This window comes from Polypterus senegalus, chromosome 4, assembly GCF_016835505.1.
Source record: "Polypterus senegalus isolate Bchr_013 chromosome 4, ASM1683550v1, whole genome shotgun sequence".
NCBI classification, from domain to species: Eukaryota; Metazoa; Chordata; class Cladistia; order Polypteriformes; family Polypteridae; genus Polypterus; species Polypterus senegalus.
Genome location: NC_053157.1, coordinates 22,332,720 through 22,349,521, shown reverse-complemented (window position 1 = coordinate 22,349,521; position 16,802 = coordinate 22,332,720). Strand labels below are relative to the sequence as shown.

The 16,802-nt window shown below is 41.1% G+C and overlaps 1 protein-coding gene across 1 annotated transcript in view; it reads right to left on the bottom strand.

The window, feature by feature from the left end:
• The window catches only part of amacr (alpha-methylacyl-CoA racemase), a 103,083-nt gene extending 87,109 nt beyond the window's left edge, over positions 1-15,974 (bottom strand). Inside the window, exons 1-2 of the mRNA XM_039750335.1 lie at positions 15,894-15,974; positions 10,532-10,780 (exon numbers count right to left, since the gene is read on the bottom strand). Coding sequence (XP_039606269.1) covers positions 10,532-10,778 — 247 coding nt within the window. The 5' untranslated portion in view covers positions 10,779-10,780; positions 15,894-15,974. The remainder of the gene's footprint in view (positions 1-10,531; positions 10,781-15,893) is intronic.
• Positions 15,975-16,802: the final 828 nt, after the last annotated feature.

The following is a 16,802-nucleotide window of genomic DNA, read 5'->3' as shown; positions in this document are numbered from 1 at the left end:
ACACGATACTGCCAGTGTCCGCTAGGGGTACTAAACGGTTTTACCTTCGGAGTCCGTTAAAGGAACCTGCCAGTACCCTTTCGTCATGTCAAGTGTGGTCAGGTATTGAGCCTGTCCAAGCCTCTCGAGGAGGTGTCCCAGCGTGGCATTGGATAAGCATCAAATTGGGAGACTTGATTAAGCCGACGGAAGTCATTGCAGAACCTCCAACTTCCGTCAGGCTTACCGACGAGCACAATGGGGCTGGACCAGGGACTATAACTTTCCTCAATCACACCTAGCTCCAGCATGCGCTTGATCTCAAGCTCCACTTCAGCCTTTTTTGCCTCGGGAAGACGATACGGGCGTTCTCGGACAACAACCCCGGGCTCTGTCACGATGTTGTGCTCAATCAGAGAGGTCCTTCCGGGTTCTCACTGACTACCTCCCGAGCGGTCCGGATAACTGTTTCCAGCTCCTGCCGCTGTCTGGGACTTAAGTCCGTGCGGGTTAAGGTCGTGTGTGTGGCGAAGAGTGAGCGGGCTGGCGGAGGAGGGATCGGGTCCCTGTCCTTCCACGGTTTCAGCAGGTTCACATGATAAACCCGCTCCTTTGGCCGACGATTGGGTTGACTCACCAAATAGTCGACCAGTCCCTTCCTCTCCTTAACCGTAGGGGCCCTGCCAGTGGGCAAGCAATTTAGAGTGGGAGGTAGGCACTAGGACCATGACCCGATCTCCGGGCGGAACTCCGAAGAGGCGTGCAGCGGTTGTAGTACCGGCCTGTGCTGCTTGAGCCTCCTCCATGTGACTTTTAAGGACAGGCCGAATCTTTCCAAATCTATCGCGTAACTGCGCGATATACTCCAGTATGTTTGTGGAGGGAAGAGCCTCTTCTTCCCAGCCTTCTTTCAAAATATCTAATATGCCCGAGGTTGTCGCCCGTACAGTAGTTCAAAGGGGAGAACCCGTGGAGGCTTGTGGGACTTCCGATAGGCAAAAAGGACGAGGGGGAGGAGCTGATCCCAGTTCCTTCCATCCTCGCTGACCACCTTACGCAGCATTTGCTTGAGAGTTTGATTAAACCTCTCTACTAATCCGTCGGTTTGAGGATGATACACGAGGTCTTTAAATGCTTTATTTTCAGTAATCTGGCAGTCTCCTTGAACGTTTCCGAGGTGAAGGGGTCCCCTGGTCTGTCAAGACTTCTTTGGGGATCCCACGCACGCGAATACCCTAGTAATTCCCGTGCGATGGCTTTAGAGGTAGCTGGCGCAACGGAACAGCTTCGGGTATCGTGTAGCGTAATCCACGAGGACTAAAATGTACTTGTGTCCTCGGGCTGAGGGCTCCAGGGGTCCCACCAGGTCGACCCCAATTCTGTGGAAGGGAACGTCAATCAGTGGAATAGGAACAAGAGGAGCACGGTCCCTCCTAGGAATTTGTCGCAGTTGACACTCCGGGCAGGAAGCGCAAAAGCGACGAACCTCCTCATTAATTCCTGGCCAGTAGAAACGGAGCTTGATCCGCTCCAGAGTTTTTTCGGTGCCCAGGTGGCCACCTAGGAGGTGGGCGTGTGCTAGCTCGCAGACCTGCCGCCGGAAGGTACGCTGCACTAGCAGCAGCCTAGTCTCCTGCCCGTCATGCATTGCTACACGGTAAAGGAGGTCATTATCTAGCACAAAGTAGGGGCCCTGTGGCATCGACTGATTAGTGCGCTGGCCATTGACAAGGACCACTGCATTTTTTACAAACTTCAGGGAGTCATCATTCCATTGCTCCCTTCTAAAAGAAGCCGGCGTTTCTTTAAATTGGAACCGCAACACGGAGAGAGGGTCAGCGCCGACCTCAATGGGCGTGGTTTCCTCCCGCTCCGCCGCGTCGTTGGTGGATGACGTGTTAGCCCGCGGCGGCCCGGGAGTTGCCACGTCAGTCAGGGCGACCGCTTCGTCTCTCTCTGCCGGCTGATTACACGGCGTGGAGGCAGCTTGAGACGGGTTATCTCCGTCCATAACGAGGCCCAAATTAACCCCGGAGTGGTATGTGTCTCACCGCTTTTGATTTTAGACCAGTCCCGCCCTAGTATCACCGGGTGTGGAGGATCAGGTAGGACGCTACGGTGAGTTCCGAACTGACCCTCCGTAACTGATGACACAAGCGGCGGACCTGTACCAGCGGATGTCTCCGTGGACACAGGTTATACCGGTCTTAAATTTTAGCCACTGTTGCGGTTGCACAAAGCGGCGGGCAACAATGGAAATGTTGCTGCGGGTCGAACAAACCTGTGGTCTTGTGTCCGTTGGCGATCACCACGCCAGTATGTGGGACCGCCAACGGATTAGCCAGAGCACACCAACCCTCCTCGCCTCCACCTGCATTCCTCCTTGCCCCAAGCGGTTTGCGCCCAGGCCCTGGACGCCATCTGAGCTCCGGATTGTACAGGGAGGGGCTAGGTCTTGGAACCGGCTGAGTTTGACATGAGGACGGTTCTGCTCCCCAGAGTGTGAGGCCGCCCTCTGCGTCTCCATAAGCTCTATGAGCTCAGACATGTTCTTAAACCGCTCGCCCAAACCGGCTGGGTGAAGCCACGGGAAGCGCTTCCAGGAGCAGATAGCAAGCTACCTGCTCTATTATTTGGTAGGGCGTGTTTTCAAATGGCGTAGCCAATGCCCTACCATTGCCCATAAGGACCAGGCTTGTTTGTTGGTCGGCGCTCAGGGTCCAACCTCCATTTTTATTTTATTCACCTGCCAGTCTGGGGCACCCCTAGGTGGTAAATGGGGCTTTGGTTTCAGAGGGAGGCAGGCACTCTCCCCAAGAGAGCATACTGAGTCCCTTTGCCTCCCTCCAGGGCAGCCCAATTCTGTGAGCCCCACCCGCACACTCCCTGGCCCTCCAGATGGCCTAGTTATGAGTGCTGGGAGCGGAGCCCGCACCGGTCACGCCAACCACGGGCACCCTCCCGCCTGAAGACTCGCCCCGCATGCGCTCCCACCTGGGTATATTGCAGGTCCTGTCCCCTTCTCTTCTGGGACTTCTCCATCCTGCCGACTACGCCACTGTCACAAGAACGAGACATGGACAGATAAAGAGTTGGGGCAGGCCACCGTATATTGTGGTATCCTGGCTGCAAAAGTCGTTTTCACAAAATACAGAGCACTGAAGTGCATCAACAGAGTCCAAAACAAGACTGAGGAAACAAAGGAAAAGGGGCAGGTTTTAAAGGGGAGACAGGAAGTGAGGTCGTATGGATCTGGCACGTGGTCTTCCACCATTGGCTCAGAGCGGAGGTGACATCAGAGGGACTGGAGCTGGTGTGGCCGACTTCCATTGGCTCAGTCCCGAAGTGATGTCAGGAGATCCAGGTGAAATCCCCGGGATGGTCTACAGGCAAGGGAGAAAAGAGTCAGTGCACTCTGCCACACCCCGCATGCCTCCGAACTGCCTTCACTCAAGCCCTTTAGCTGCCTCCCATGCGCACGTGTGTGACAATGTGTATATGTTTATATGTATGGATATGTATATATATATATATATATATATATATATATATATATATATATATATATATATATATATATATATATACCTGTATATATGACAGAAACACTCATAACAGTGACAAAACAATTACATTGACAATCATGTTACGTTATTTTCAAAATGTTTCCTTTTCTTTTCATAACTTCTTTAACACACTACTTCTCCATGCTATAGGTATTTTGCTAGTCTATACTAATAAAAGGCAAAGCCCTCACTGACTCACTCACTCACTCATCACTAATTCTCCAACTTCCTGTGTAGGTAGAAGGCTGAAATTTGGCAGGCTTATTCCTTACAGCTTACTTACAAAAGTTTCAGAAATTCTACACATGACGGTCATAACGGTCGATAACGGTCAACAACATCAGCTATGTTGAACTTTCTTATTCATGGCCCCATCTTCACGAAATTTGGTAGGCGGCTTCCCTGCGCTAACCGAAACCAATGTACCTACTTATTTCAGTGGTATGATGCCACTGTCAGTCGCCATATTGAAATTTCCAACGTCACTAATTCTCCAACTTCCCGTGTAGGTAGAAGGCTGAAATTTGGTACTTATTTCGGTGGTATGATGCCACTGTCGGCCGCCATATTGAACTTTTCAATGGTCTTTGTTACATATGGGCCCATCTTCAAGAAATTTGGTACGTGGGTTCCCAACGCTAACTGAATCCTACTTACATACATATATACGTCCATAGCCTGCAGCTCGGTCACCATGTGAGGCGTTGGGTCCCCCATCCCAACGCCTCCCGTTGTTGGCTGCCTGCCTATATAAGGCCATCCGTTGCTCCGGTCTTTACATTCCCTTCCTTGCTTCGCCACGGGATTCACATCTCCCTGCTGATAACTACAGCCTTTTTATTTAATCCATGGCTTCTCCGCTGTTTTATTGTTCGTTTATTACAATTATAGTTATTGTGTAGGTATTTTACACTTACTTTACATTGTTCAGGTACCCATTTCTTTTATCATTCCAACCGTACCCCCATTAACATGTCTATCGATGTGATCACCATCGATCAAAGAACTGTCACTTACTGAATGGTTTCCATGGCCGGAGATGGCACCTGCCTTTTCTATTCTCACATTGTGTCTTATGTATTGAATGAGTGAGACAGGTTCAAGGTGTGGACTGATGACGGTACAGGAGATAATTATACTACACAGGAGTACTAGAAGAGTGAAATGCTTAAGCCCTTCACCTATGGTTCTGCATGTGAGTTGATGGCTGCCGCTGAATTGTTCGGTTGTTGCTTTCAAGTGTACTGAAATGGCCAAATATTTTACACCTTTCGGCAACCGCCAATGCCTCTTAAACATCTTAGATTCACAGGTGACGATTTCAGCAGTGGACACTTTGATGTTTATGAATGTTTAAACTCTCAAAAGCTGGATGTGAAGTTATCGATGAAACCGGTTGTATGCTTACAACTGTTGACAGATGCCGAATGTCACTTCAACACAAGTCCTGCAAATACTGTCGTAATTGAAACAAACCATGAAACTCAAACCGATTATGACAGCAGCAATCCAAGCTGTGAGATTTCAGACAAGATTACTGTTCAAATGGCCAACTGTATGTTGCATGCTCAAGAGTAAGCTCAGCACACAGCTTGGTCATATTACAACCGGAGGGCCGAACTAACAATGTGGTATACAAAGAGATCCTTAACAAATAATTATTGGTATATTTTCCCTCAGTTTAAAAAGGTTTAATTTTCTTCTTAATAAAAATTTTAAGGCAGTACTTCGCTGCTGCGAAGCGCGGTTATTTTGCTAGTACATCTAATAAACTAATAGGTGTCTTCAACAAAAATGATCAGAAGGACTGAAAGGTGTGCATGTAAATCAACTGAACCCAGTGGTTCACCCACTAATGGGACACAAGAGATCAAAGTTACTCCTTTTCACAAAAAATTGTTATTTTTAATATAGACATGTGGAGTGTCACTTAATGTTATTTTCAGGTGGCTGAGCACAAGTATGATAATACTTTTAATATTTGATTCTTTAATCAGTGGTACTAGCCCTCTAACAGCCATTCCCAGAAGGTTAAAAATGACAAATTTTAAACATAAGATTGGATGTGGGATATAGTTTTATACTATTTAAATGTCTGTAATTACGAATATGATGATATTTTTGATCCTTTACTAAGGTTCTAGACCTCTATCAGAGAGTGAAAAATGACATATTTCTATTACAGTCAAGAATATTTAGACTTTAAGCATTTAAAGTAGGGAACACATTTTAATATTTCAAATAAATGATGCAGATATTCTTGATTATTATGTACTTTTTTTCATGAAGTAAGCCATTCTTTTGTGTTCTCATAGAGTAAAAAAAATACAACACATTAAATGTATATGCTGTTTGACAAAACTGGACATATTTCTTAGAAAAGTTTCAAAAGAAGAATAAGTTGCTCCTTAAAATGAGTTTAATTATAAAGAACTTGATTTCAGATATCTTCCATTTTCTAAAAGCACAGACATACTCTTCTAGCATAATCATTGTATATACATACTGTAGTGTTATGTTGGATGGACTGACATCCTAACCAGGAGGGACAGAAGGTGACTGCTCCCAGGAGTTATGTTTACTCCCATGCACAAAATGGCAGCATCCCACTGGTGGTTACCCGCAGGGCTTGCTGGGAATTGTAATCCCATGAAACAGCCCAGTTGGGGATCTTGGAAACCACCAGGGGGAGCTGCAGGGGATCATTATACCCTCTTTGAAGGGTTTCCATCTGACCCAGAAATGCTTCCAGTATGCAATGCTGTGGCAACGGAAGTACACTGAAGTCCGGCATAAAAGAAGCCAAGATTCCTGCGTAAGTAGTCAGTTGCGGAAAGGATCTGAAGGTATTGTATGTGTATGTATGTATAAATATATATATATATATATATATATATATACGAGGTGTGGCAGAAAAGTAATGAGACTGGCAACACTGCAAGCGATCTGGCAACGCTGCGCTGTTGTCCTAGATAGAGCACGTGTATCAGTACCCTCCCATAGCTCAGTGCGAGTTTTAACTCCTTCCGTTAACTACATGATTTTTGTGACTGCTATTAGCGAAGTTGTGTTTTGGTTGTGCGTCCACGCAAAATGGAACAGCGGAATTTGGAGCAACGTTGTGCCATTAAATTTTGTGTTAAGCTTGGAGAATTTTTATAAAGACGTCCTTGAAAGATTCAGAAAAAGGGTCATTCGCGTGAGACCAGACATTGCAGACAAATGGATGCTCCATCATGACAACGCCCATGTCACACTGCCCTCTCCATAACAAATTTTTGACCTCAAAAGGCATTCCTATGGTTCCCCAGCCCCTTATTCACCTGACCTCAGTCCGTGTGACTTTTCCTTATTCCTAAACTGAAAAATGTCCTCAAAGGACGTCATTTCGAAACTTTAGAAAACATCCAAAAGAGTGTAACGGACATGCTGAAGACCATACGGTTGAAGACTTCCAGCGCTGCTACCAACAGTGGGAACAACGTCTCCATCGGTGTGTAGCTGCCCAAGGGAACTACTTTGAAGGGGATAACATTGATGTTTGAAAAAAATAAAAACTGGTAAATAAAAAATCAGTCTCATTACTTTTCTGCCACACCTCGTATATATATATATAGATATATATATATAGATATATATATATATATATATACACACACATACATATATATATATAAATATATATATATATATATAAGTAAACATATACTCAGCCTCCTATCGGTTTTTAAAGGCTCTATTTTTTTACAATCAACTTTTCTCTTCAGCATCGTGTGAGCTAGCTTCGCAATAACTTCCATCCATCCATTTCCTAACCCGCTGAATCCGAATACAGGGTCACGGGGGTCTGCTGGAGCCAATCCCAGCCAACACAGGGCACAAGGCAGGAACCAATCCTGGGCAGGGTGCCAACCCACCGCAGGACATACACAAACACACCCACACACCAAGCACACACCAGGGCCAACTTAGAATCGCCAATCCACCTAACCTGCATGTCTTTGGATTATGGGAGGAAACCGGAGCGCCCGGAGGAAACCCACACAGACACGGGGAGAACATGCAAACTCCACGCAGGGAGGACCGGAAGCGAACCCAGGTCTCCTAACTGCGAGGCAGCAGCGCTACCACTGCACCACCGTGCAGCCCTTCGCAATAACTTGCAGCATCATAAGCTAGACTTGATTAGCGGTAAGTGTTCGGCAAGGCAGCTGAAGCGCTACATTATGGGATCTGTAGTTTATTGTGTTACCAGCGCTTCATATACCGGGCCATTAATAACAATAATACAGTATATAAAATGATCTCGGGCGGATATAATTACGCCGGGCGGATGTGGCCCGCCCTTGAGTTTGACACATATGGACTAAATAGAACTTGAAAAGATATATTTTTCAAATGTGATCGCAATTCAGATAGAGTTGGCGCGACTACAGCCTGCATGCCTCAATAAGTCATCCTCCCTCGCTCTTACTTTTTACCGTTCATCTAATGAATACACTGAGTATGGCTTTACCAAAACAATCATTGATGGCGAATAAAGTATCCATTATTCGAGTATGTAGATCGGAATATATATATACATATATATATATATATATATATATATATATACCAGCGTATCAGCCGGAGCGTAGTGTGTTAAAGAAGCTATGAAAAGAAAAGGGAACATTTTAAAAATAGCGTAACATGACTGTCAATATACAGTATTTGTTTTGTGAGTGTTACTGAGTGTTGCTGTCATCAAGGATTTGATTATCATTATTTCTTTCAATCAGGTTCGTATTTGTAGGATGTGTTGTGTTCAAGTTACATTCCGTGTTTGTCAATCATTGTAAAGATGACAGGTTTCATTCATCGATTAGTTTTTACTGCATCAATAAACAGCTCGTCTTCTTCTTTATCTGAGACCTGACACACTGCATGCACGGGTTTTTACACTGTCTTCCTTTAGCGGGACATTGACTTTTTCCACCGTGTGCTTTGTTTCGCAGTAGCTGGATTTATGAATATGCTTGTATGTATGAGCGCTTCATATTTTTGCTGCCTTTTCAATTGTGTAATTCAGTTTTTGTTCAGCTCTTTGGAACTGTTGCTTTTTATCTGTGCACTCGTCCAGTTCCGTGAGCCGCTCGGTGTACATGCATCGAAGGTTCCCAGCTGTGCTGGTGCCATCTCGTGCGATGTCTATGGCTGTATTTAATGTTACCTTAGTCCTGGCACTTAAAACTTTCTCTCGCAGTTTAAGCTGAGTTTGTGCCAAACACCACCCTGACCATCTCATCTTCCTCTGCATAAGCACAGTCCTTCACCTGTGAATATTTAGTGGGAGTTTGCTATTGGATTGCGCTGACGGACGGCCTTATATGGTCAGGCACTAAATTACAAGCGCCAGCAGCAGCCTGTCTATGAACTTAATTTAAAGTGTAGGTTTACATCGTGCTTTGTTTCCGAAGTAGCAGAACTCATGAATATGGTTGTATATGTCACTTGCTCGCTTCTTATTGTTTCGCTGCCTTCTCAATAATAATGCATGTTTTCTTCAGCGCTTTTTGGAGGTCTTCCTGGTTTTCTATGTACTGCGTGATTACGTGGGAGGCGTGATAATGTCACACGAAACTCCGCCCCCACGGCGTTCAAGCTCAACTCCATTACAGTAAATGGAGAAAAACAGCTTCCAGTTATGACCATTCTGGCGTAGAATTTGAAATGAAACCTGACCAACTTTTGTAAGGAAGCTGTAAGGAATGAACCTGCCAAATTTCAGCCTTCCACCCACACGGAAGTTGGAGAATTAGTGATGAGTCAGTGAGTGAGTGAGTGAGTGAGTGAGGGCTTTGCCTTTTATTAGTATAGAGATATATATATATACATATACATACATATATATATATATATACACACACACACACACATAATAGAGCCCCTGGTCACGAACATTTCCGAACACGTACAAATCAGGTTACAATCAAAAAGTTTACCAAAATTTTACATCTGTTCACAACCACACGCTCTGGTGGCGTACAAAAACACTGCCGGTCAGTTTCCCTACGCGCGTTCGTATGCGCCAATGATTTCCCATTCTCCGTTTCCCATTTTCGTTTGTTTGCGTATACAGGGCCTAACAAAGCAGCTGATGTTGCAAAAGGAGTTGCAATGTTAACCAAGCAGAGGCCTCAAGTGCTGGAAGAGGTGGAAAAACTGTTGTTAGTGTGGTTGAACGAGAAGCAACTTGAAGGGGATGGTGTAAGCGAGGCGATCATATGTGAGAAAGCCAGGAAGATTCATTGCTATATTCTGAAAAAAAATCCTTCTTTGAGTGGTGAAAGTGAGGAATTTAAAGCCAGTAGAGGATGGTTTGAAAAGTTTCGCAAGAGAAGAGGCATTTATTTTTTTTTCCCTGTGCTTAAAACTCATAAAAAAAGTGTTTACAGCAAGCGGTTCATAACGGTCTAGCACGATCTCTTACAATGTTAGTTTTCTCTGTTGTTCAAGGTTTTTCTCAGTGTTATTCAATGTTTTTATATTTAGTTTACTATTACACTGTGCATTCTATGGTATAATTAACTATTTTTGTGCTTAAAAATATATATATTTACATACAGTTTGTACGGTCTGTATTGGATTAATTGTATTTACATACAATTTTATGGGGAAATTACGTTTAGGTTATGACCAAATCGGGTCGCGTCCAGAGTTTTAGAACAAATTATGGCTGTGACCAGAGGTACCACTGTGCATATATATATATATAAATATCTTGTCTTTGATCCCAGGACTGTGTTGTGTAGATGTGCCTTGGGGTTTGGGGTGCAGCTGCATCCGCCCCTTACTGGACATAATATATATTCATATACATATACTGTACATACATAATATATCACATCAGTTAGCTTGAAAGAAAAAATATCTGCAAATAATAATTTCATAGCAGAGTGCATCCATTAGCAAATTATATATTCAGTTAATAGGGATTTACCACCAACCTTTACGGAAAGGCTCAATTAGAACATCAGATCTGAGGCAGAGATTTTTCAGCACAGCCACCCCTTCAGGTTTCTTCAGATTCAAGGCTGCTGATAGTTTTCCACGGCCCTGTACATCCACTGATGAGACTGTGTTTGTTCGATCTATGCGAATCACTTTGGCACCAAAATCTGATAAGATCATTCCACAAAATGGCACAGGAGCCAATCCGGCCAGCTCTATCACACGAATGCCAGATAATGCCATGACTAGAGAATCAGAAAAAACATAACATATATTTAAAAAAAGTACATTTCACAATGAATTAGATTTAAATTGCTCAGATTCAAAATAATAAAAACATAATATCACTTGTTAAAAAAGGGGATTAAAAACCAAAGCATATCCCTCAACTTATTAAATGTAGAATCTAATTTGAAGCATAAATTCTAATAACATTGTTTAGTATTTTTTTTATTTTTTTCAATTTGAAACAAATTTTGAATCCAACCTTTAATGAAAGAGATAGCATTTGCAGTTCTGAAAATAAGAAAAAATTTGATTAACTTAATAAAATTATTTGAAAGAAACGCTATACCCCTTAAACATTTAATTTAGGAATATATGATTGCATTAAGAAAAACAATGGAAATGATAATCCAAGGCTACTATTAATCCAAGTAAGATTCCTGTTCCTATATCTTTTAATAGGGAAAAACCAATGAAACTGCAAATTAAAAACTCAACGTTCTATAAAACACTTGTATAGTTTATTTTGAAACCATTTATTCTTTGCTTAATAAAGGCAGAACACTGAACAATAATTCACATCCCCTAACATTAACACGGAACATTTTATTTCATCATCTAAAACACTCTGAAATATTTTGGTTTAGAATTAGCTGCTACCATTTTAAAAAACCAGCCAGAAAAGCCATTGAGATACTCACAAATGCGCATTAAACCATATCATTTGTGAATGAAAATATTTGCAAAGAAACTTTCATATGAAACAACTACTTTGGTTTAGTGAATCATAGCTTTGGACTCTTAGCAAAACCACAATCATGATATCCACCAAGCTACTCTAGAGAAGATGCTTTAATATAATATCTTTATATTAGGGAAAACAAGACCTGAAGAGATTTATGCAAGAAATCATACAAATTCACACAAATCATTAATAGAAGGCCTTTGGTCTTAAATGAACACTAACATGTATCCACTATCTGTAGATGAAACAAAATGAAAAATAACTTCATATATGAAACATCTCATAAACACTGGGGTTTCAGAATATAGATGACTAGATTGTTAACGTGCAGAAAACACATTGGAAAATAGAATGTCTCACCAAGTATACTGTATAAGCAAGTAACAGAAATAAATAATCTTTCAGTGGAGACGAACATAGCACCTTAATGAGACATAACTTATTAAAGAATTGAGGAAACATACAAAATTCAACAGGTGACAGCTGTAATTTAACCATGGATCTTTAGATGGAGGAAACACTAACTTGATGTAATCACACATCATCAAGGATAACAAATAATGATATCGCAATTATAATAGAATGGAAAAGTTTTAAGTCTGGAAATAATATTCAAGAGACTCAAGATATTAAACACCAGATAGTAATGGATGTGATTAGGATGGAGTACACCTAGAGCTGTAATGGAAGAGGAAAAAATTTATCGTAGGTGTCATCATTAGAAACATAATTAACTGATATAATGATAAGGATGAGATGAAGATAAATAGATAGAATGGATGGATGGCTGATAGTTTTGAGGATGGTATCTTATGAGGAACTAAGGACCTTGCTGGAAATATCAATATACATAGAATATATATGAAATATTTCAGAGAGAAATGAAGATTTATCGGAAGAAATTACAATGTTGGCGGCCCTTTTAGACTCTGATATAGATGAAACTGCTTTTTGAAATTATCGAAGAACAGGTGGAACAGACTCTACTACACTCCAGTTCAGGTGATGCAGTACCCTGCTCTGGATGTCCATCCTTTGACATTCCAGCTGAGTCAATAGAACACCTTCTGTTATGCGGTTTAAAAGTACAACAGATTGCAGATCTGTATGATGTATCAGAGAAGACGATCACAAGGCGAATGAGCCAGTTTGATATACGGTAAACTGCAACAGCTGTATTAGTTTAGGTAGCATACTTTGACATGGAATGCCCAAAGCAGCTCCAACTAATATTTTGAACTGAACAGCTTTACCACTGATCAGAGCTGTACAGTTGTTTGAAAAAGTAGCTGCGAATATGCAACTGACTTTCTACTCGTAAAACAAGGGTCAAATACTCAGTTCTAAAGGGCGCCAACATTGTAATTTCTTCGATAAATCTTCAATCTCTCTCTGAAATACGTAATATCTTCAGCAGAATCCATTTAATCGGCAGTAGTAAGCATTTTTCTAATTAATTTTTGTGCTATCGATTCACCAATCAATAACTAGAGGGCGTGTTAGAGCCCACCCTCTCAACTTTGATGAGTGAAAGTGACAGTTTTATTTCAAGCCGTATTTCATGACGGTTTGCAGGAATGTTACGGACAAAATGAAATAAATAAATAAGCAACGAAAAACATATTTCGTGACACATGTATTTATTTATGCTCTCATTTCATGACATATTTATTTATTAAGGCTGTCATTTCATGACACATTTATTTATTTATGCTCACATTTCACAGTACTTTTATTTATTTACGCATTTATTTATTTATTTCATTTTGTCCGAAATATTCCTCCATATGCTAGAGGTACTACCTACAACAAAAAAAAAAGCAAGCAGTGGATCGAGATAACCAACGCCATTACAATCCATATAGCTAACGTGCCAGTGGACAGAGATTGTTAACATTAACAGAAAATGTAGTTGGTTTACAAAAAATATTTACTATTTATTCCTTTTCTAAGACATGTTCAGTGCAATGCAACTTTTGACAAGCACCTCTGGATATTTTACCAAGTCTAAATGCCTGTTTGGATGGTTCAAAATATGTCGTCAAAATTACAGTTTAAGTTGTTTGCAAAATTTGTTTAATAAAAAGGTTCTATATTTTGACTGCAGCTGTCATGCAATGTGATTCCTTCTCCTCATTAGTGCCAACCCCTTGAAAACGACCACTTTATGGGGCCATGCAAACCTGTATTAATACTATACTTGTGTGCACATTAAAAAAAATTTTTGCACAATGTACTATTCTCATGACAGTGGAATATGTTATTCTTAGCCAGTCTACTGCAGTAATTGCAGTGGAAAATGTGATTAACATCCACTCATGCATTGGAATTTTGAAAAATACCGTGATATAGAATTTTGGTCATACCGCCCAGCACTAATATACACATATATTTTGGTCTGAACACACCCTGGATAACTACAAACCAAGAAAATTAAAAAAGGGACAAAAGTTCAGACTTGGCTGTTACAGTCCCACTAAGGCATTATACAGGCATATTGCCGATGGTATAAAGGACCGACAGTCTCGTTTCCTGACACACTTCTGATATTTGATTCATTGGCTAAAAGTCCTCAATGTTGGTGTGTCACAGAGAGGATATGCAGCATTGTTCACAATGACACTCAGTTTTGTTTTAATCCTGTCCTTTGCACAAACTGCAAAGTGCATCCCATAACTGAGCTTGCCTTTTTAATTAGCTTATTGATTCGGTGGGCCTCACCCGAAGTGATGCTACCAGCCCAGCACACATCCAAGTCAATTAAATTAAGTCAATTAGGCTGCTGAGCAATCTTACAACATGACATCAAAATATGTCCTTTAATCTAGTGATGTGATTACTACTGGCCCCATACGGTACTAGAACACAGGAACAAGTAATGGCACAGTAACAGGATAGCTGAGGCTTTCAGTAACACTGAATATGTTCATATACTATATGTCCTGAACTGAAGAGAGCTGTTTTTCAGTAATATTCTGAGCCACATTTAGCACCCTGTGCAGTCACTGAGGTGAGCAATTGCCAAGGACTCCACTGTGAGCCTAAAGAAATTGGCGAGCATAGATTGGCATATCTAGGCTTTAAAAATGCCTGAGGAAATAAGGGTTTTGTTCTGTCATCATGATAAAAAATATGTTTTGTCATTACTAATGGTAATTAAAAAACACTTTTATGCTGTTGTAGATGGGACTGTGATCTGTCTCGTGCTTCCTGAAGTCTGTGAGCAGCCACTTAGCTTTGGTGGTGTTAAAGTAGAGATTGTTGCACGAGGACCACTGAAAATAAATCTCTTTGCTGTAAGCCATTTAATCAGTATTAGATATCAGGCCTATGAGTGGCGTCATTAGCACATGTAATGATTCATCAGGAGCTGTGTCTAACCATACAGTCATATGTGAACAGGGAGTATAGAAAGGGGCTGAAGTGTGTGTGTATTTAGGATCAGTGTGGGGTAAAAGATGGTATTCAAAAATGATATCTATTCAAAGTATCACATTGCTCATCTGGTGTTTGTAAGCTTATATTAAAAGATATCTGCCCGGACGTCAGGAAAATTATTCAAATATACAGGACATGATTAAACCCAAAAACTGGCTACAAAATAAAATGTATGTATTTCATTTGAACTGTAAATTGTATATGAGACATATCAATGGTAACAGCATATAAAATAGGTGACAAAATAAAATAATAAAAGTAACTTTATGAATGTACACTTTGTTCCAAACCAAAGGAGTGTTTTAAGTCCATACCTCAAAAATACTAAACTGTGTAAAAAATACAATGGATGGAAAAAACTTAACTTAATATAGCACAAAAAGAACAATGCGCTTTCCTTAAAAGTACAGAAGTACGATCTGGAGTAATTTTCCAAACGCATCCTTTTATTTCAAACTCTTAAAACAGCTATGTGCATTTTTATTTTAAAGTCAACAATGCACCTACAAATCAGACTCTGAATATGGATCAAAGTAGTACTTTATCGGCTTAAAATTTTTGCACAGTATAATATTTATGAAACAATAAGAGAGTTTATCTAAACTTATACAATGACAGAACAGACTGTTCTTCTGTTATTCAGTTTCCAAAATGAATCATTGCATTACTGAATAATGCTTACAGACGTGAATGGAAAAAAACAGAAATTAAGCATGGCTTTACTAATTCTGTATTAATCACAAATTAATTATTAATTTAAAAAACGGTTCTCGCCTGTCCTAATTCCTTCTGTTACGTATTCAGCTTGAGTACAAAGTTCGGTCTAATCAGTTGTCACTAGTACTGTTGCAGTCAAGCATATAATTTCGTCATGGATCCTTAAAACTTATTAGTTTATAAATGCCTACATTTACAACACCATAGATATGTTTTCGAATATAAAGGAATACCTTGCTTGTAGGATTCTATAAAGGTGCGATGAAGCGCAATGACTCTTTGACAGACACCGAAAGTGCACTTCCGCCGGTAAAACCTACTGTTGCATTATGGGAAATGAAGTTTTCTTTAACAGTACGGACAGGGGTAAGCGCGTAACCAGCTAGCTTAGTAGTTTTCGTCCTTTGGGTTAGTAAACTTCTACAGTATCTTAATTAAACAGAACATGATCTTGTCCGAGGTTTGGTTGACAATAAACTGGTGTTCGTATTATGCCCTATACTTACTTTCGTGAACCCACATAATTCACACATGAAACAGCCAGACCTTCACTGTATTATCGGCTATTCGGTAGTCGCAAGCCAGGATCATGCCATCCTGAAGTGCCAGCCCATCGCTCGGCACATGCTAAAGCACACACATAAACACTTCACAACCGATAGTTTTAAGTCACTACTTATAATCTGATAATCTGTACGTCTATAATGGGCGATTAAAACCGGAAACCTGAGTGACAAACATACCTATAGAGACACTGAGAGCGGTGCAGGTCGAAGCCCATATCGAGCCAGAGACGTTGGGGCTGATCGCGCTAGCTGTCCGGAATGTGCGCCCCTTAACTTTCATAAATGGCCACCTATGGATTAACCGGTAATGACTGATAGAATTCCGGGCTTAAATTTAAATCTAATTTAGTTGAATTGCGAGAAAGCGACTAATAGTAACTGATTGTTTAAAGGTGCCGGATGTTATTTTTTTGTATAGCAGGGTACTGTAGTATAATTTACTTCTGCCTTTCGCTTGACGTAGATGATCACCAGCTCTCAGAAACACAGTACCCGAAATAAGACAGTTAAAAAAGTAAATTAAAAACGTTGTCTTACCACAGCTATTTACAATAATAATAACTATAAAGATATAAA